We start from the raw sequence: 21,679 nt of genomic DNA, 5'->3' as shown, positions 1-21,679 counted from the left end.
AGCAGACAGTGAACCTGGTCTGCCAAAGGATGAGCTCGTCTGGAGCCGCCACAACTGTTCATAACAATGCTCGATATTCCAGGGACATTTCTATCAGCTATATCAAGAAACTGAACCAAAAGAAAAATAAATAAATAATAGAAGCAGACCCACAGATGACCCAGACACTGGAATTGTTAAATGTGGTCTTTAAAAAATTGTGATTAATGTGTTCAAGAAAGTAGGTAACAAGGTGGAAAATTTCACTGCAGAGCTGGAAATTTTTTTTAAAGGATCCAATGGAAATTATACAACTGGAAAGTATGGTTTAAATGGAAATTTGAATAGATAAACAGCTAATTGGACAGAGCAGAAGAGAAGATTAATGGACTGGAAACTACTCGGAAGAAAGTATTCAGACCACAGCATAAAAAGAAAAAACATACAGAAATAAAGATTAACAGGACAAAGAGGCAGCCCACAGAATGGGAGAAGATATTTGCAAATAAAACTACAGATAAAAGGCTGGTATCCAAGATCTATAAAGAACTCCTCAAAGTCAATACATGAGAAACAAATAAACATATCAAAAATGGGCAGAAGATATGAACACTTTTCCAATGAAGACATACGAATGGCTAACAGACACATGAAAAAATGTTCAACATCATTAGCCATTTGGGAAATTCAAATCAAAACCACACGGAGATACCACCTTACACCAGTTAGAATGGCAAAAATGGACAAGGCAAGAAACAACAAATGTTGGAGAGGATGTGGAGAAAGGAGATCACTCCTACATTGTTGGTGGGAAGGCAAGTTGGTGCAGCCACTCTGGAAAACAGTGTGGAGGTCCCTCAAAAAGTTAAAAATAGAGCTACCCTGTGATCCAGCAATTGCACTACTGGGTATTTACCCCAAAGATACAGACGTAGTGAAGAGAAGGGCCATATGCACCCCAATGTTCATAGCAGCATTGTCCAACTAGCCAAACTGTGGAAGAAGCCGAGATGCCCTTCAACAGACAAATGGATAAAGAAGAGGTGGTCCATATACACAATGGAATATTACTCAGCCATCAGAAAGAACAATTACCCAACATTTGCAGAAACATGGACGGGACTGGAGGAGATTATGCTAAGTGAAAAAAGTCAAGCAGAGAAAGACAATAATCATACGGTTTTACTCATTTATGGAACATAAGGAATAGCAGGGAGATCGGTAGAAGGAAGGGAAGAATGAAGGGGGGGTAAACAGAAGGGGGAATGAACCACGAGAGACTACGGACTCTGGGAAACAAACTGAGGGTTTCAGAGGGGAGGGGGGTGGAGGATTGGGCTGGGCCCGTGATGGGTAGTAAGGAGGGCACGTATTGCATGGAGCACTGGGTGTCACATACAAGTAATGAATCATGGAACTTTACATCAAAAACTAAGGATGTAGTGTATGGTGACTAACATAACATAAAAAAAAAAAAGAAATAAAGATTAACAGACAAACCAACATAATGAAAAGGTAGTCGTGTATTTGGAAAGCCAGAAAGGGGAAAGTGAGAGAATGGGACAGACGAATATTTGAAAAAGGGAAGGGCCAAAAGTTTTCGAAAATTGATGAGACATGAGTGAGATTGAAGGAGTACACGTACTAGGAAAATACAGAGAAAACCACACCAGGCTCATCTGCAGTAAACCGAAGACAAAGAGGAAGTCTTCAAGGCAGTCAGAAAAAAAGGCACATTACCTTCAAAAGAAGCCTCAGGGGATATTATTCCCAGGAGCCCTTCCTTCCCGGAAGTCATGCTGGAGAATATCTGAGCTGATAGGAAAACCCCAGTGGCAGGACCAGGACTAATCTCGGAAAAGAGATTAAAACAATATATAAATGTGATGTGCTCTCACCACGGGAAAATAACAGAACCAAAGAAAATGTAAAGACTGGGAAAAAAGGCGGAAAGAAGAATGAGCTCCCTAATGTCTTCATCTGTAATAGCTGGGAATAAAGAGACATTTAACACTGACAATTCAAATTACACAAACAGAAGCACACCTAAAAGAACAAAGAAACAATCAGAGAGCGAATACTAATGACTAACATCGTGGTGATAAAGAACGAGGAGTAGGAATCAGAGATAAAGAAAAAATTACAAGCAAAAGAAAAGAAAAATCAGATGAACAAATAAAATTAACGTATTTATCTCAACTCTCTGCTTCCAAGGTCAAAAAAGAGACCCAAAATCCAAAAGAAAAATAGATAAAAGATATAAACTGACCTTTTTCCCTCACGAAAAGGAAATGCAAACGATCTGAAGATGTTTAACCTCCTTCACTAACAGAAATGAAAGATAAAAATACTCCCAAAAGTTACAAAGGTGCGTGCTCTTGTCAGATCTCAAGAACGACACACGTGAAACTCACGCATCTCGCTATAGGTGAGTCTTACTTTGCAAAAAGCTGTAAACAAGTATTGGATTCTGATTAATGGTATGCATGCTGGGGTGCTTCGAGTGAAGTGTGCGAACACCTGCCTCTTTGAACTGCATCCAAAAAATAAGGATGGATAGATGAATAAAATGAAATAAAATAAAGATAGCAAAATGTTAGTAACTGTAGAGTCTGAGTGGTAAATAGATGCATGTTTACTGGGCAATTTTTTCAGCTTAAGGAAAAAACATCTTTGGATAACATTTTCCCCCAAATTGGCAAAAACTGAAAAACTTGATAAGAGTTTTCAAGGGTGCAGGACAACAGTAGAAGCTTACGTAGGCACAGACTTGTAGAGAGAATAATTCCTATTGGAATTAAAATGGATGTATCCTTAGGGATGGCAAGTGCACCTGACGGAATTTAATCTACAGATGTCCTCATGCACGTGCAGAACGACACGTTGTTGCATGAAGAACAAAAGATGAGAAATCATCTAAATGTCTAATCAACAGAAGAATGGTAAAATATACTATGATAAATCCATACAATAAAACATAATATGGCTACGAAGAAGAAAAAGCAACTTTCTTTGTATCAATAGGCAATACTCTCTAAGATCGATTATGTGAAAAATGGATGATGGGGAACAGCTTGTATAACAGACTTGCACTGGTGTAAATAATAAATAAACATCTTATTTGTGTAAATAACAAGTAGATAAACGTCTGTGTATGTGCACAGAATATACCTTCAGATCAGAAGGGTGTACAAGGCATTCCTAATGGTAGCGGTCTCCCCCCCAATCGAGCTGGATTACTGGGGATGGGGGAAGTTTTCACTGTTTGCTCCCTGTGCTGTTTGAATTATAAACTGTGTACAAGTATTATTTGTACAAAAATGTTAAATTTAGTCCTCTGGGCACCTGGATGGCTCGTTCAGTTAAGTGTCTGACTTCAGCTCAGGTCATGATCTCAGGGTCCTTGGATGGAGCCCTGCGTCAGGCTCCCCACTCAGCAGGAATCTGTTTCCGCCTCTACTTCTGCCCCGCCCCCTGCTCCTCTTTTCTCTGTCTCTCAAATAAATAAAATCTTTAAAAATTTTAGTTCTCAAAAAACTAAAAAAAGGATAACACTGATCCAGCAGTTTGGCTGCTGGATATATGTATATACCGAAAGGAATTGAAGCAGGGTCTCAGGGAGGTATTTGCACACAAATATTCATAGCAGCGTTGTCCATGATAGCCCAGAGACAGCTCAAGTGACCATCCGTGGAGGGACAGATAGGGAAACGTGGCACACACGCACTGGAATACTGCTCAGCCTTGACAAGGAAAGGAAGGAGCTCCTGACACCAGTTATGACATGGACGGACCCGGAGGACACCAGGCCCAGTGAAGCAAGCCAGTCCCCGAAGGACAAATTCTGTAGGATTCTGCTCCCGGAAGTCCCAGGAGGAGTCAAGTTCATAGAGACAGAAAGGAGCTGGTGGGCCAGGGCCTGGCTGTGGAATGGCACCGAGTGTCAGGTTTGTAAGAGGAAGAGCTCTGGACACGGATGGTGGGGATGGTTGCACAACTGTGTGAGTGTCCTTAGGGCCACTGAACTGGACATGTAACAATGGGGACTATGGCAAATTTTATGTTACGTATATTTTATGAAAAAAAATAAGACACTATAGTTTGTAAAAGAAACAAGTAAAGAGTAAAGTGTTTGGGCCCCATCCCGGTGCCCTGGGAGGAGCCCCCCCCCCTCCCCCGCCGGTCCTTCCTGCTGGCCCTGATCACGTCTGGGGCTGCGCGTCCTGGGAAGTAACTGGCCATGGTCTGTCCTCTTCCGTTTCAGGGGCCCCCTGCGCTCTGAGTGAAACGCTCGTAGCTACGGTGATGTCCAGCCACTCCCTGGCCCTCCTGGAGCAGCCCGACCCAGAGTGCGAGCCCCCCTAGTGGCCCTGATGACGTGGTGACCACTCCGACCGGCAGGTCAGTGCCCCCCGGGAGGGGTGGGAAGGGAGACAGGGTCTGAGCGAGGGGACAGCGTGGTTGCCGGTGGTTAGAGATATGCCAGGACCGGCCAACCCAGAGCTTGCCTCGGTGTCCTCCTAAAGGCCACGGTGGGGGTGGAGGGGGTTGGAGGGGGGGGACGCAACCCACCCGGCCTCGCACCAGCGGAGGGAGAGGCCTGCGGAGCCGGCGTGCGACACTCACCGTCTGTGCCTCGGTCGCCCCAATGGTAAAGGTGGGCACGTGGCTGCCCCGCGAGCCGGCCTCCGGGGCGGCATGAGGAGGAAACAGACCGGACGTGAAGGTAAAACACAGCTCAAGTGCTGGGAAGATTCGGGCTCACAGTTGGGCTGCGGCGCCCCGCGTCCTGCCCTAGGCAGCTCCCCCTCCACGCGGAGACGGCGTCGCGTGCCCGGGCCGGGGGCCACGAGAGAAGTGCTGCCGCCGCCGCCCGCCGCCCCGACGCGGACTCCCACCGCCGCCCCGCCCCCACGCGGACTCCCACCGCCCCCACGCGGACTCCCACCGCCGCCCCGCCCCCACGCGGACTCCCACCGCCCCCACGCGGACTCCCACCGCCGCCCCGCCCCCACGCGGACTCCCACTGCCCCCCCCGCCCCCCCCACGCGGACTCCCACTGCCGCCCCCCCCCGCCGCCCCCACGCGGACTCCCACCGCCGCCCCGCCCCCACGCGGACTCCCACCGCCCCCACGCGGACTCCCACCGCCGCCCCGCCCCCACGCGGACTCCCACCGCCCCCGCCTCCCCCACGCGGACTCCCACTGCCGCCCCCCCACCGCCCCCACGCGGACTCCCACCGCCGCCCCGCCCCCACGCGGACTCCCACCGCCCCCGCCTCCCCCACGCGGACTCCCACTGCCGCCCCCCCCCGCCGCCCCCACGCGGACTCCCACCGCCGGCCCGCCCCCACGCGGACTCCCACCGCCCCCGCCGCCTCACGCGGACTCCCACCGCCCTCCCCCCTCCCCCCCAACGCGGCCCCGCGCCTGCGCGTCGTCACCGCCCTCGGCACGGAAGCGCAGGCGCGACCCACGGAGTCTCCGCGTGGTCTTAGGCCCGGGGCTGCAGGGCGAGGCGCACCTGCGCTTCCCAAACACTGTGGCGAGGCCTCAGCAGACGTCCCTGGGAGGCCCCCGAGGCCCCCGCAGCGCAGACCCTCCACGCCTACCCCCCATTTAGTGACAGCAGCGTCTCTGCAGCCCATTCGTATGCGCGGTTCCAAACACGGCTTCTGCGGTCCTCCCCTTACCTGACCTTGTTCAGGCTCTCCGCTCTCGGCTCACCCTCCGTCAGGGGCTCGGCGGAGTTGAAACACCGTGACACCGCCCTTCCTAAGGGTCTCGGCTGGAGGCCAGCGCGGGAGCTCCGCCCCCAAGAGGCCTCCCCCTGCACCCGGCCCCGCCCCGCTGGTCCTCCTCCCTCACTCTCCCCCCTGCCCCCAGGCACTGGCTGGGGGTCGCCTAGGAGGTTCGGGGCGGGGTCCCTCAGGAGGGGCTGGGCCGCACGCTGTCACCCAGGGGCCTGTGTCCCCACCCCAGGCCGGGCTGTGGCCCTGCCTCCCCACTGCCCCGGCTCTCTGCAGGGGTGGAAAATGGTACCTGTCAACCCCGAGCCGGAGGAGCCCGCGGCCGCAGCCCCGACATGGAGGAGCCCACGCCGGAGCCCGTGTACGTGGATGTCGACAAAGGGCTGACCCTGGCCTGCTTCGTCTTCCTCTGCCTCTTCCTCGTGGTGATGATCGTTCGCTGCGCCAGGGTCATCATGGACCCTTACAGCGCCATCCCCACGTCCACCTGGGAGGAGCAGCACCTGGACGACTGAGGCGCCGGCACGGGGGCCTCCATGTGACCACCGGCCAGCCCGCCCGCAGACGCGGGAATGGGTTTGGCTGTGGATGGAGGGGTCACCGGAGCCGCACCTGCTCCCTCTCGAGCACCAGAGTGAGGCGCCACGGGGGTCCGTGGTGGGCCAGCCTGGAGAGGAGAGCACTGGCCCCGGAGTCAGGAGGCCGGTCGGGGCTGGGGAGTCACTGTGGGACGATGGGGGGGGGGGGTCCTGTCGCCTCGCTCCTGTGCACCTTCTGGGACTGGGTCCAGGGCAGACCCCCGCCGTCACACAACAGCGCTCTCATGGTGAGGACACTGTCTGCCCTTAAAATGCAAAACGGCACACGCACGAGCCGTGGCAGCTCCCGGCACAGAGCACAGACGACCCGCGATCCCCAGCCCGTCCCGCTGGGCAGCCGCGGGGCGGTGGCGAAGGCGGAGGCGGATGGAAGGGGCTTCACCCCACCTTCTCGCCAGGCACAGGCCTGCTTCCCAGCAGTATTTTTTTAAGCTAAAACATAGAGGGGTCTATTTTTCCTGTCATAAACGAAATGCGCATTTTGGGAATTTGGGAACACACAGAAAAATAGAAGGAAAGGGGGAAAATAACACTTACGATCCCACCTCCCCAAAGCCGCCAGTTTGATACACTTCTCCCAAGCTTTTTTTACACATCTTTTTAAATGGTCACGTTCACGCCGTACGCACGATGTCGCATCCCTTGGTAGCAGAGCATGGACACTTTCCTGTCCCGTCACAACCATCGTCTGAGCGAGGTCATGGCTCCATCAGCGTCGCCTCTGGCCGCACAGTTCAATCTGTTTGCTGACTTCCCCGCACACAACGTTCTTCCATGCCGTATAGTCTCTCAGATGTGCACACGCTGCAGGGGAAGCACTGGACCAGGAGCCCTGGGTCTCGTCCTCCGTCACCCAAAGACTGTGTGGCCGTGAGCAAGTCCCGCCCCCTCTGCGTGCCTCAGTCCCCTCGTGTCACAACGAGGTGGAAGAGCCTTGCCTTCTTTGTTTTGTGCGAGGCTCCTGTGGCTAAAAGGACAGGAGGGGGCTGGTGGGGGGCAGGGACAGTTTGCTGATAGTGACTGTTCTTGGGGTCTCCTCCTCTCCCGTCTCCTCCCTCGGCGACCTTGCAGCAAGAACATGGAGCCCACCACGCTGGTCCCAAGTCCCAGCTCCTTTACCTTCTGCTCTATCACCCCAGATAATAGCCTCTCTGAGCCCCAGTTCCCTCATGTGTAGCGTGAGGGAACCATGTCTACCTCACAAGGTTGTTGTGAGGATGGAATGAAGGAACATGGGCCGACATCGGTGTCCTTCCTTGACTCCACCCCCCAGGAGAAGCCAGGGGTCTGAGCCGGGAGGGGCACAGGTTCCAGGATCCCCCTCCCAGCAGAGCCTGGAAGCCCGGACTTTCCTCAACCTCCCAGGGCCACTTGCTGGGCCAAATCTCCCAGCCAGGACCCCTGGTCAGAGGGACACTCACAGCAACCTCTCCCAGCACCGGATCTCAAGGGATATGGTGTCTATTCATGTACATCATTGTCATTGTCACTGTGGAACCACACACAGTGTGAAGTTACCCTAGAGCCCCCTCCCTCCGAGGCACGGCCGACCATCCCCATCAGGAGAGACCTGCACCTGTGAAGAAGGGCAAGGCTCCCTTCCCGTCGCCTGCATCCCAGCTCTGGGTCCCACTCCAGCCCAGGCACCCAGGCAGTGGCTTTCCAAAGCACCGTCACCACTAGGTGACCCCTGACAGTGAACAAGGTCTCAGGTGTTTAGGCACATCGCAGGGCCTGTCCAGCTGTCCCCCCACACACACACACACACATGCACACGTGCTGTGTGGGATGCACAAAGAGGCAGCTGGCAAGGGCAGTGAACGGTGATGCACGGAGACTCTGGATGAAGGAAGGATCTAGAGCAAGGGCCTTGTGCCCCAGGCCCAGCAGCAGCCTCGGCTCTACAGCCTACCTCAGAGACAGCCCGCACTTCTGTGAAAACCCATCGGTGTGGATTCACGACGGAAATCAGAAGCAGCTCCCAGTCAGCTCCCAAGAATGGAGGAGCTCCGGAAGCCCTCACCTGGAGATACTCTGGAATCCTCAGGAGGGAAAGACTGGTGCCCTAGGGTCACCTCTGCAATGGTTTGGAGTTCGCTGGAAATCCAGGATCCTGGGCCCAGTCCAGACCTTCAGGCTCTGTGTCTCTGGGGATAGCGCCCAGCAATCTGCTGGCGAGAGCCACCAAGCGGCTGGTGAGCGCACCGAAGTTTGAGAAGCATGGCCCTAGGGACCCCGTGCTCCCACTTCATTGTTTTTCCACACTTAGATTTGCTGATGTTTCCCACCCTATCTCTGGACTGGTTTTTTTATTTATTTGGGTGGTTTTTGTTTTTGTTTTTTTGGTGGCATGGGGAAATAACATTTCAGAAAAGATCAAAAATAAAAAAATCACACCCCATCCAAGCCTCCAGCAAAACAGTGATTTTCATTGTGTACCCATACACTCCTTTCTAATCCTTGTCCAAATGCAAGATGTATTTTTCTATAAATGTCATCAGTTACATAACTGAAAATCACGTTCCCTCCTAACATTATCTCATGAGTGTATTTCTGCTCCCATCTTCCTATTTATCATTTGAGTGGCTGTGGGACATGCCGTCTAGTGCATGTACACAATTATCCAGACTCTTATTATTAAGGACTCAGATTGCTTTCATTTTCCCTATTATACGTGCACCAAGAGAGAAAAGACAGATAAAGACAGATGTGATAGACCGTGGGAGCTTGCTCAGGACAGTGGGGAAGAGAATGAACCCCAGCCCCTCCACCTAAGACACACATCGCATTTACTTGTATTAAAGGGAATTTGGAGCTTCTGTTGTTGCTCTTTCTCAGGATGAGGATGTGGGCTCCTGGGGCCAGAGCCTCTTAGCCAGTTTCCAGCTAGTTGAGATGAGGTTTGGGGGTGTGAATGGAGAGAGAAACTTCCAGCAAAAGAAATGAACAGGATTCTTGAAGACTGGAAGCTGGCAGAGAGGAAGTGCAAGCATTCAGTGGAAGAGAGAAGTCTGTGACGTTGGCCACAGTTCCAGACCTAAGGGAAAGACAACCAACCAGAAAGTCCCCACTGCAGAGAAAGGATGGCGGATTTTCCAGACCGTGGTGTCCAGTGGTCACTTTGGGCTGTTGTCTGCACTGTGCTCTGCTCAGCCCCCCAGGCCCCTCCAGACTCTCAGTAATGTCTGTGCCCCAGTCCATTCTGTGGCGGTGGTATTTGGGGACAATAAAGGCATCTGGACAGCGGGCCGTGGGAGGGAATGCGATCTGGAAAGGGACAGGTGGGGCAGCACCCACAGTCGGAGGGACCGACAGCAGGAGACGCACGGCCACCGAGAATGCTCGGAGAGGCTGATGGGAGAAACAGGACACGCGCTTCACCAGCCCGGAGTACCAATTCCCAACATCTCTGTTGTATTTTTTCCAACTAGTCGCTCAAATGTCTACCAAGTTTTTATGGAATTGAAAGCCCCAGGTATCCCTCACCGGTAACCCTGTCCCTGAACTCCAGAGGCCAGCTCCATCTAAAAGGAGCTGGCTGTGCTTCCAAACACCAGCTGCAGAGAATCGCCGTGCCCTGTGTGTCCACTGCTGCGGTTCCGAGCCCCGCGGTCTCACCGTTGAAGACCGGCCCTGCTACCCGTGATGGTCGACAAGCTGCACGGACATCTCTGGCCACTGGCCCCATCTGCTGAGAGGTGCCCCCGCTGAGCTCCCCGGGTCCACACCCGCATTTCCCGCCGTTCTGTCCAAACACAGGTTGGCTGCATCAAGAGGGGCAGATGGCCTCCGCTCCCCCGGCCCTGCCCCCGGATCCTTGTGTCCTCGGTTACCAGCCGAGGCTCTCCCTCCCTCCTGTGGAGTTTGTCTTTGGTACCTGAGCCAGCCCGCCTCCCATCAGGAAAGAGATGGCTGCCCAAAGTGTTTCCTGCTTTGAGGGTCCAAGTAAAGAGTACTGAGAGGTCGGGCAGGGCTCAGGGAAACAACACGGGATGGAAAATCGGGCCAGGGTGTGAGGCCGTCTCCAGCTCGGCCTGACGTGGCAAGGAGGCAGCGGGTTCTCAGAACCCAGCAGGACTGTGACAGTGGGGGAGGGGACACTGACAGGAGCCGTGGCCACAGGGAGACGGCCAAACTCCTGCTCAAACCGCAGCCGGCAGGGAGAACGTGGGGGGAAGGTACACCTTGATCTCTCACCTTCAGCCCTCAGGTCTCTCCTCCGGCTCTCCCATCAGCCAAAACAATAGAACCCTGTGGTCGGGGACGCTGGGTGCAGCGGTTCCTATCTGCCAGTGCTCTGGAGCGAACACAACCAGCACAACCCAGCCCTGTCAGCACTCAGTATCCATCCGTGAACTTCGCTTGAATGGGGAACAGGTTTCTATGTGCCCCGCACAGGGGTGACCTCAAGTTCCATGAACCACCATACCGTCTGGGGGAGGGGCGAGTAGCAATGCAGTCCTGCTCCCACCTGGGACTTACCGACCTCCAGGTGAGTAAGTAAACCATTCGTATGAAGCGCAGGTGCTCGAGTCCTCCCTTCCGTGGCTGGCCACCAGGCCCAGCCCGATAATCACGGCGTCCTTCCTCCCCGCCCACTCCACGTCCCTCTACCTTCCAGCATTCCCATGGCTTTTGGAGTAGTCCACCTGGCGGATGCCCCGAATCTTCATTCACGGAAGATTCACATTCTTGACGGCCTGTCTTCACCAGGTTGCCAGTTCCTACCAACCCACAGAGAACGCGAAGAGACTTGGAAGGCCTCACCTGCTCGGAGAGAACAGGTGCCCTAGGAGAGCGCCACTCCGACTACGGTCTCAGGACCGTCAGCGTCACTGGGGGGTACAGAATGGGAGTCACAAGAGGCTCCCCAGTGAACCTCTGAGCTCCAGAGCCAGTCCTCCTTGCTCCCCACCCCCATCGTGCAGTTGGGATAGATCACTCTGACCGTGCAGCGATCCCCTTCTCTGCCCCCTGGTCAACAAAAGGACAACGATCTGTTTCTGACTTAGCCCACCTGTAACTGTGTACCCTGGTGGAAGCATCTCTTCTCCCTCACTAAGAATTCCCAGACCCACCAAGGCTGAGGATACAAGGGCGAAAAACAAAAATAAGTGGGTTATTATTGGGTCTAGCAGCCCGAGGACTCCTTTTGCCTCCATCCCTTGGTTTCCAGACTCGGATCCTCCAGCTAGGGGGAAGGCGGCACTATGGGGCCTCTGGTTTAGGGCGGATGCTGCGTTCTGTAGGTCAGCCACCAGAGCTGAGCTGTCCACAGCACACTGCAAATTTCCATCATGCCCACTGCTTCTGGGTGACGAGGGAAGTGCTATAGCAGTGAATTTCCGGGGCTGGAGCCCACTGCTGCATTCCCTTTGCAAATGCACTCTTCGGGGGAAGGTCATGTGGCTGAGATGCACGGAAATGGATGAAACCCAACAAATGCTGGGGCGGCAGGGAGGGCAAGTCTACATCCAGAGTATGAAGTTCTTCCCTCCACCCTCCATGATCGAAGGGGTCCCGTATAATCAACCCACCCCCAAGTGGCTGGCCTGTTCCCACAGCCCACTCCTGGGGAATGGTGTCCTACCGGGGGCTGGACATTGGCCGCACTCACCTCCTTGCATATCTGGAGATGATGGAAGCAGAGGAGCCTTGGTGAGGGGGAGCCCACATTGTTGAACCCATATACGGCCTCCATCCCTTCCACTGTGGCCACTGTGGAAGCAAGCACCAGAGTGGATAAGGGAGGGGGATGACATCCCCACCTAATTATCGAGAGCCTTCTCTGCTGTGGATGTCTTCTGATGGGCATTTCATTGGCACACGATTATCTTCACGTTCAAGACCTTTTCAAAGACGTCCTTCCACATACATCTCCCCAGTACGGCCCTGAATCCTCTCTTCCTGAATCTTCTACAGTTGAGCTCTGATTCTCCTCCTGGGATGCTGAGAAGCTCCACATGGTATCCTGTCTGCTACAGACACTCCCTATACCTTTGGGTCCCCTGTACCACGTGGCCCCTTCCAGTCTGTGGGACCCCATTATTACTGCTGACATCTGGAACCTCATCTCCCACCATTGTCTCCAACCTGAAGGAGAGCTCCTCAAACGTGCTGGGGACCCCCGCCCTTCCTAATGCATTCTTAATGGCTTTGTGATGGAATTGGCCTCAGGGCCCTCCAGAGAGCTTGGTTTTGGGGTGACTGAACCAGTCAGTCGCACAGAATGCACTCACTCCAACATTCCCATCTCCCTGAGCCCTCAGTTTCCTTCCTCTGCAGTATTCCAGGGAAATTCCAGACATCATTCCAGACATTCCTTTGTGTACTCAAAGGATTCATTGAGGAGGGCTTAATTTAGGGGGTCCCCTCCTATTTTCGGATGTGTAGACAGGTTTAAGAGAACCCGCAACGGCTGGTGAATAACCCAGGATTGATGACGATGAGAAGCCATTGCCATCCCTGGCTTGGGGTGGGGGGCGGCCGTGCTGCCCACGGGAGCTGTGAGCCACGGGTAGAGGGACCCAGTGGGACGCAGCCACACCAAACCGGTGGCCCAGAAGGGAAGGAGTGAGGAAAACAACTACTCCCGGCTTCTTTCTCCTCCTGCATTCCACTCTCGGCCTGAGCCTCTGCTGCCCAATCTCAACCTGAAGCCAGAGGCCGTGAGCCTGGGCACCGTCATCCCCAGAGGTCAGCCTCCCAGGACACAGCGGGGCGGGGAAGGACGGAGACCACATGCAGGGTGACAAACAGAGCATCACTGCGTCGGGCCTTGCTGTTCTTCCCTGACAACAGATCTTAGGCTTGGCCCAGCTAGTGCACAAAACCCATGTCCTAACTGAGTATTTGGGAAAGAGGAGGGCAGGAGCAGTCCTCGATGCCCTTTCTTACACAGTTTGGTCCCCCCACCAGCCGGCTGTACGAAAGCCCGGGGCACCCTGGCTAAGTCCTGCTATATGCCTTTCTCCCAGAGAAAGAGTGTCTTCTTGCCTGACACACAGTCAAGAAGGTCCACGGAACTGGGAACCCCTCAGCCTGACCACACAGGGAAGCGGCTGGCCAATACACCCCCAAATAATCCCACGCGGTACTATAAGCCACCCCCAGGGCGCATCAGTTAGCCCATGAAGCGGGGAGATGTCGGGCTTCACCCCGTAGGTAGAAAGGGGGCTCAGGGCCATGAGCAGAAGGCGTACGGACTGGACGTCCCGGAGGCTGGAGCCTGGGCTCCACCAGCAGTGCTGTAAGGGGCATCCCGGGAGCAGGTCAAGCTCCCCTCTGATTTGAGAGACGAGCTTGGTGTTGAGCTCACAGCCACGAAGTAGCGAGCTCTGCGAGGACAGCGCCGCCCGCGTTCACGAGCAGCTCCCGTGTGACCGGGGTTTGCACACAAACCACGTATCAAAGGCACAGTTCCACCCACTGAACCATCATCTCCGGCCGGAGAGAAGCGTTGCCCTCGAGGCTCGAAGTCCTGGAGTCCAGCCTCAGCCACTCACTCAGATCTGAGCAAGGAACGAGTCTCATCGTTGCACAAAATGTGGGGCCCAGAGAGGGAGGTAAGGCAGCGGGACTGCCCTTGATCCCGGGCAAGGGGGTCCTTCCCCGGGACTCACGCTTCAGGGGGCCCGCACGTGACAGACAGACACGCACGCATTCACGTCAGGGCCACAGGGGCCCCTCTGCCCCTCGAGGGTCCGCCTGGGGTATCGACTACACCCCAGGTGCCCCTCCCATGAGTGACACTGGCCGGGCCCCGGGCGCAGCCTCGCCCCATCCTGCGCGGCGTCCAAATAAACCAGGGTGAATGGCACGCGGTCCGCGGTGGGTCACGGCCACCATGGGAGGTGGGCCCGTCCCCTGACGCAGGGAGGGAGGGCAGCGGCAAAGGACAGTGGGTAAAGGAAAGACGACGGGTTAGCTGGTTCAGCACCCCAAGCGGATGCAACTGATTCACGTCCACACCAGTGGCCTTTCGCAGCTGCACCAGATTCCCGTTTTCCTGCTCTTTGTCCAACCCGTGCTTCTAGGGACACAGAGCAGCCCCGTCGTCACGACAGCCGCACGCGGCGAGTAGGGCACATTTTGCAATAGTAACGGATTCGCATTAATTCATCTGCACGTCGGGCCTCATCACGACACACAGAGTGATACTAACTGTTCACTGTGGTGACCAGATGGACACCGAGCACTAGGCTTGCGAATTGCTTTATTTTTATCAGAAGTACATGAAAGGATTTAATTAATTTTTAAAAAATAAATTTAAACATTTCAGCTTGGTTTAGATAATTTTGATATGCAAGGTTCTTCAATTATAAATTGTATCTTGCCTTTAATTTTCATGGAGACTTTGGATATTATCAAAGAAAAATAACTGACAAATGCATATAAAATAAATTCCATTTTGCAATTTTTAACATTAGAGTTTTGTGAGGCTATATTTTGTACGTTTGATTATAATTCAATTTCTTTTTCATCATTTAGATCAGTCTCTCAGCAAAACCCAAATCACGGCAAAAGCTTGGTTATGACAAAATAGTGATTCTAATGAAATTAAGGCAAGAATGATAAATTTAAAATTTTAAAATTTTATTTAAAAATATTTATAGAACAACTCATGAACTTGTATGTCTTAAATGCTCATCTCAAACTGCCCCCCTCCCCAGCACGGCTCACGTGCAATGTCTGAACTGTTATGTTTGATAGGAGAAGAGACTGATGGTCAGAGGGGTGGCGAGGGGAGGAGGGGTGCCCCCGAGGCAGGGGATCCAGCGGACACTCGTCGTGATGGGCACGGGTGATGCACGTAAGTGCTGAACCTCTATACACCTGAAACTAACAGAACCCTGTACATCAATTATACTTCAATTAAAAAAAGAAAAATAAGCAAACTGTTATGCTTGGTGTCTTGCCAATTTTCAATCAAATGCCATAAATGGTTTTGCAACTATTTTTGTGTTGTCGTTATGAAAACATACGTTGAGGCGGGAGAACAGGATGTCTTTTATTTAAGTGTGTAGCTTCACTTAACTCCTCTTAAATACGGAGGCAGAAGTGGGTCTCCAGGTGTCTGCTGGCTTAGGGGCAGAATCCTGTCCCCAGTGATCTCCCAGATGTTCATTCATTTAGCAGATACGCGCTGAGTGCCTACTATGTGCTGGGTAGGCGCTGTGCTAGGTCGTGGAGAACTTTCTGCGAGCAGCAGCTGACTCTGCCCCCGGGAGCTTAGCGTCTGGAGAAGGCAGACGTTGCTCGAATCATCAGACGACACTGGTCAGTGGACACAGAGATGTTCCATTCCGATCCCGCTTTAAGAAAAGACTCACGGCTCCAGCTTTTGGGTGTGTTGTTGGCACAGTGTCTGAATAATCCTGGCCCCGGTCTTAGTCTCCGAGACCATGAAAAACCAAACCAAAGACACAAAACAGCAGATCGGCAAGGATGCACGCACTCCCCGCCATCTCCCGTCGACCAGTGGCCCCTCTGCGTCCTTCCTGAGTCTCCCCCAGGCCCGGGGGTCCTGCCGAGGGGGCAGGAAAGGAACAGATACAGGAAACAGATTCATGCTTTGGAAGGCAACCCTGACACGTTAATTTTTCCTGAGGGCATTAAAAATATATGCTTCCAAACTAAAAAAAGAAAAAAACCATATAACCACTTTTGAGATCCATTTTGCATCAGGAATCTTTGAGATAAAATCAATACGGTACTTAAAATCCTAAGGCTCCCTTGTCCCCAAAAATATGGTCTTGGCCTGAGGTTAGCCTCATCCTTGGACAAGCCACCAAAACTGCAAACTCTGTGCACAGTTTCAAAAAGCCTCTGGTGCACAACAGACTGTTGTGAAAGAAAATCAGGCCACAAGTGCCACTGTTGTGTATTTCTTGACCTTTCGATAAGGTCAGCTCCCAAACCAAAGACGGCTCATTGACTGACCTCTCAGGCTGCGGTGGAGGGAGCCCAGGAAGGACCCAGCTGAGACGTCCTGCTCTGCTGCGTGGATGCGTCTGGGGCCACGATGACAGCTGGCTGCCCCTGCCCCTGCCCCTGCCCTCTGTGTCTCGGGCTCCACAGCCCCACCCAGCAGATGTCCCCGCACCACCTGCCCCGGAAGCACTAAGTGCATGGCAAGGGGCTAAATGCGTGCTCTCCGTAGCTGATACCAGCATCCAGCTGATAGCAGCTGACACAGCAGGTGTTTAGCCGCAGTGACGTCAGGCCTCCAAGGCAAAGAGGATGGAAACCTCACGCCAAAGGATGCCAGGAGACAGAGCGAGAGGAACAATCTCCAACACAGGGTGGAGAACAGGGATGCTAGCGGAGCCGATGGAACACAAGCCTCCAGGAATGCAGAGAAATCCGCGGGAAGGGTCTGGCCTTCCAAATCCTGAGAGTGAGTGTTTGGGTCAATCTTCTTCAGACGGTGGGGGTCTGGGAGGCCCTGCAGCCATCTGAGCTACACAGGAATTCCCCCGAAATCAGCAAAGATTGGAGACGATGGCCCAGGCCTCAGCTCCATGAGTTAGCGCGTGAGAGCAGGTCTGCCTCCAAGTTTGAGGCCTCCCAGCCTGCGGACTGCAGAGACCACCAGCGGCTCCCCAGTATCCATTCCCCTCCTCCTCTTTAGCCACTGAGCTCAGGTTTTAACAGAGGAAACAATGCATTCAGCTAAGAAACTGCATTCTCAGACTTCCTTGCAATGAGGTGTGGTCTTGTGATTTTTGCCAATGAAATCAGATGAAAAGTGTGGTACAGAACTCCCAGGGAGGCTGCTTAAATTGACATAACTCAGCCGGAAGGGGGTGCTTCTATTCTCCCCACCCCCTGCCTCTTGATTTCCTTTTTCTGCAGGCCTGGAACTTGGGCATAGTGACTGGAGCTCCAGCAGCCTTTGGTGCCATGAGGCGGCCTTGAAGATGAAAACCTGTGCTGAGAGTGAATGGTGTGGGCTCTCCAGGACACTGTGGTATTACCATAAAACTCCAGACTTCCCTGCCCTGGAATGCTTTCATGGGAGAAATTCAGCCTCCTTATGTTCCCAGAAGTGATAAGCATGATGCCCCATCCTTGGGGCTTTGCCCTGACTAGTCCCTCTGCCTGGAGCATTCTCTCTCTGCAGATATCCATCCGGCTGACTCCCTCCCTTCCTCCAGCTGCCTGGCAGGGAAGCACCAAGAACCTAAGACACTAGCCTTCCCTGACCACCTGCATACCCCAGTGCTCCAGAGACCGCATCGCTACCTTACACGCGGTCTGTCTCTTCCTTGTCCCTTTGCTTATTGTCTGTCTCTCTCCTACTGGAAATCAAGCCCCACCAGGGCAGAGGGTGGGCTCTTCTGTGCTCCGCTGCATCTTTTGTGCCCAGAACAGTGCCTGACACAGAGAGGGCGCTCAACAAAGATTTCGAAATGAAGGGATAGCATGACCTGACGGACAGGCTCTGCTGTGAGGTCCTTCAGCTCAAGAGAAGTCACTGTGGGGACCAGGAACCAGGCTGGGACAGGGGCTGCCCGTCTGCTGTGGGTGGGGCTCAGTCTGTGGATTCTCATGGGCTTACAGGGGAAGCAAAGCGAGCCCCCGGCCCCCTTTCTGCTCTCTCACAGTTCAGGTGTGTGTGCCCACAACCTGGGGTCTCTACCCGAGGCTTGCGATGTGCTGAGACAGCCACAGTGCCCGTGGACGAACTCTGCACCCCACGAATCAGCCCCCAAGGAATACTGGATGTGTGGGGTGCTGTGATGATTTTATGTGTCAACGTGGCTGGGCCATGATACCCACATGTTTGGTCCAACATTAGCATGGATGCTGCTATGGAGGTATTTTCCAGATGAGATTAACATTTGAGTGAGTGGACTTTGAGTAAAGCAGATTACCCTCCATTCCATAATGTGGGTGGGCCTTATCTAATCAGTTGAAGGCCTTACAAGAAAAAGGCCTGATCTCCCCCGAGGAGGAGGGAATTCCGCAGCAGACCACCTTCAGACTCAAACTGCAAATCTTCCCTGGGTCTCCAGCCTACCAGCCTACTGGCCCACCCTGCCAATTTTGGATTTGCCAGCCTCCACAATCACATGAGCCAATTGCTTAAAATAAATCTCTCTATACACATACATATCCTCTCGTTTCTGTTTCTCTGAGGACCCTAACTAGTGTAGCCGCCACTCTCTTCCCACACTCCCAGGAACGCTAGGAAGGCCGGGATGTGTGACGGGAAGGACGTGTGATGAGCACCACTCCTGAGAACGAGGAGACAAGTGAGGTCTCTCGAGGACCTTCCGGATCAAATCCAGAGCGTGGGGGGACCTCACACACCACGACAGCACAGGGCGTAGAGCGTGAAGGCCGAGCACAGTGGCTTTATTTACGCAGCATGAGGAACCAGGCCCACAGCCGCACAGACGGCCGCTGACGCCCCAGGTGGGGGGACGGGGAGCTCCTCACATCCAGCAACGCAGAGAAGGTCACGCGGGCGAGAGAGCGGGCAGCACTTTTCCAGCACACTGGCCAAAGCCGACGCGGTACCCAGCCCCCTGGCAGTGTCCTGGGACGGACAAGGACAGGGTTAGCCACGAGGCTGCTGGGCTCACAGGAAGTGCAGCCGAGCGGCCAGTCCTCTGGACTCTAGGCAGGAACGATGAACACGTATTTTAAACGTAAGAACCACTGTCCCCAGGGGCCGAGCAGATCCACGGGGGGACCGAGAGGGAACTGCAGGCGTGCCCTGCCGTCAGGGGCCCTCGGAAGCACAGGCTCCACGGCTTTTCTGACAGGGGGTCAACCCTTCCTGAGTGGGCTTGGGTTCAAAGCCCAGGTCTGCTAATTCGCCAGAGGCCACACTGCCTGAGTTCCGCAAATGCCTGATGTTCAACCAACATGAGCTTCAGTCATCGGATTCCACATCTTTCCACATCTACAGGGCGAGGGAAAGGCAAGGGGGGCCTGGCTGGCGGGGGTCCCGGCTAGACCGGAGCTAGAGGGCGCGGTGGGGCCTGGCTGGCGGGGGTCCCGGCTAGACCGGAGCTAGAGGGCGCGGTGGGGCCTGGCTGGCGGGGGACCGGCTAGACCGGAGTTAGAGGGCACGGTGAGGCCTGGCTGGCGGGGGGCCCGGCTAGACCGGAGTTAGAGGGCGCGGTGTGTGCAGTTTGGAGAGGTCAGCACGGAGGAGCCGGGAGCAGGAAGGAGGGAGCATCTGAGCTGGGATTTGAAGGGTGGGTAGGAGTTCGGGAGGAGGGCACAGAAGGAACGGCACCGCGCGGGCACAGAGGTCCAGGCGAGGGGCGCGTGTGCTACATTTGTTCCGAGAAGCCGTTGTGTGGGCCCCAGAGAGGCTACTTACGGAGAGCCCTGACGAGCCGTGTTAAGGACTTTGAGCCTTATTCTGAGGCCACTGAGGTTCACGGAGGAGTTTCCGACAAGGCAGTGACAGTCACAGCCATGTTTTAAAGAAAGCCCAAGGGGCCCCAGACAGAAGGCGATGGAAACACCCAGACTTAAGAGCGTCAGGCCTCGGCCCAGGCCCCTCAGCCTGCATCACTCCCCAGGCCCCAGGCCTCGTGGAGGCCAGAGCGGGTGAGGGGTGGTGCCAGGCACCAGTGACCATGAGGGCTCCTGCAGGGGCTGCCTGTGACCTTGAGTCACACAAACACACCGCCAGATCCCCCCACCTGCTGGACACAGGCCCCGACTCTGGGGCCGTGCCATCTGCTGCCCGGTGTGGACCCGAGCAGACAAGCGTCCAGCAACCAGGAGGAAACGTCGAAGCAACCAAGTCAGAACGGCAGCCTCTTCCAAGGGCCTTCCTCCTGGAGCGGCAGACGCTGATGCGCCGTCCTCCTCCCCAGCCCCCGACGCTGCCGCTCAGTCCATCACGTGGCCCCCTGCCCTGGTCCCACGAACGCACTGCCTGCTTCCTGGACACGGATCCACGACGCCATCATTTCCCTTTCCGACCAGCCATCCCCGTAGACAAGGCTGCCCACATCCCCCCACTTTACAGTTGGCATGGCAGGTGGCCGAGATGGGCTTCTCAGCCGCAGTGTCGTGACATCTTGGGCTGGATGCCCCTCACCAGTGAGGGCTCGCCGTGCTCGGTGGGATGCTTGATGGCATCTCTGACTCCCACTCACGGACAACCAAGGTTATCTGCAGACATTGTCGGACACCCCCTGGAGCCAGAGCTGTCCTGGCTGAGCCCACCGGTCCAGAGGATGAAAGGAGCCGCATCCGGCCGGGAAGGGACCCGAGAGCCTTCCCAAGCCCCCAGGATGCTGCTCCCAGGTCTGGAGAGGAGAAGCTGGGGGCCGGTGTATCCATGCAGGGGTAGAGGGACCCGAGAGGTCAGAGCCAGCTCCCCCGCCTCTCCCCCACCGCCACCAACGGTAGAAGTGAAGGTGAAAGCATACCCCGTTCTCTGGAATACGAGCCCCGGCATCCTGACCTCACTGGCCCTTGCCTGGACGCTGACCTTCAGCCCACCCCCCACTCCATCCCACCAATGGGAATGCGACCCGTAGCTGCAGCCCAGTCTCCCAGCTTCGTGGAATGCCGCTCTTGCTGGCGCGTCCAGGTGCACACCCTACCTCGCAGAGGAGCCCCGGGGAGCAGCACCGAGCCTGAAACCAGGGGTCTCTGCCACGGGAGCATCGGGGGAGTCCCGACCGCATCACAGCACTGAACCAAACTGTAGGAAATGACCCGGGAAAGCAGATGGGGGAGGCTGGCATCCTCGTGGGGCGGCGAAGGTGGTGGGCTTTGCATCCCAAAGCCATTAGCTGCCCTCTGGGGCTGCTACCTGCTAACTGTGTGGTTCTCGTCCAAGTACTCTACGCCCGGGGCCTCCAAGGGCTTATCTGTAAGTCAGAATAAGGGCACCACAGGAATCCAAGGGGATTCCCGTGTGAAGAATAACGCACACCATTCCTGGCACCTGGTACGTGCACAGCAAATCATGGTGTTGCTGTTGTGTTCACCGTGGAGTTTTGTGTCTGATTAAAGATTACTGCTAAAAAGCTTCTGGCTCAGGATGGGGCTCTGATTCCATACAGGCACTTTCTCTTTCGCTATATTCCGGTGGAAATGGTCCAAGGAAATAAATACCAGGGAGGAGTCTGTATCAACATGAGAAGCAAGAAAGGAAATCCTGCAGAAGACAGGGCTGTGGGGGGCTGGGAGACATGGAGGGCACGGAACAGTGGGATGTGGCCGGGCGCAGCCCAGGCAGCAGGACCCGCACACGCCTGAACCTGTGCTGGGCCACGAGCTCTCCGTTCTGTAAACAGAGGAGGACTTCCTGCCCGGAAGGCTGGCCATGGTGGGAGCACAAGGATAGATACCGCTAGGGCTCGC

The 21,679-nt window shown here is 54.8% G+C and overlaps 2 protein-coding genes across 16 annotated transcripts in view; one reads left to right on the top strand and one right to left on the bottom strand.

Annotated features, from left to right (window-relative positions):
* FAH (fumarylacetoacetate hydrolase) overlaps positions 1-21,679 on the bottom strand; it is a 68,806-nt gene that overhangs the window by 22,729 nt on the left and 24,398 nt on the right. For 2 of the 15 annotated variants that reach the window (XR_015722056.1, XR_015722065.1), the window contains exons 14-16: positions 11,946-12,046; positions 5,673-11,095; positions 4,606-4,724 (exon numbers count right to left, since the gene is read on the bottom strand). Coding sequence is in view for 3 of the 15 variants with exons in the window: in XM_087856578.1 (XP_087712704.1) it covers positions 11,035-11,052; positions 11,946-12,046 (119 nt within the window). In the remaining 12 variants the exon portion in view is untranslated. Of the gene's footprint in view, positions 1-1,719; positions 4,725-5,672; positions 11,096-11,145; positions 11,164-11,945; positions 12,047-18,663; positions 18,876-21,679 lie in introns of those variants that run through there. The other 13 variants (XR_015722058.1, XR_015722063.1, XR_015722061.1 and 10 more) reach the window with 13 other exon arrangements.
* CTXND1 (cortexin domain containing 1) lies at positions 6,065-8,729 on the top strand. The gene has a single exon (XM_045813132.2). It carries the CDS (start codon positions 6,065-6,067, stop codon positions 6,242-6,244), a length of 180 nt encoding a protein of 59 aa, XP_045669088.1. The 3' UTR covers positions 6,245-8,729.

Source organism: Ursus americanus, chromosome 28 (assembly GCF_024610735.1).
Source record: "Ursus americanus isolate L20-20 chromosome 28, mUrsAme1.1.p, whole genome shotgun sequence".
In the NCBI taxonomy this organism is placed as follows: domain Eukaryota; kingdom Metazoa; phylum Chordata; class Mammalia; order Carnivora; family Ursidae; genus Ursus; species Ursus americanus.
This window is presented reverse-complemented; position numbering and strand designations above follow the sequence as displayed.

Bases quoted from the DNA above. Each gene is read 5' to 3' on its own strand.
- CTXND1 (XM_045813132.2), top strand. From the start codon at position 6,065: ATGGAGGAGCCCACGCCGGAGCCCGTGTACGTGGATGTCGACAAAGGG.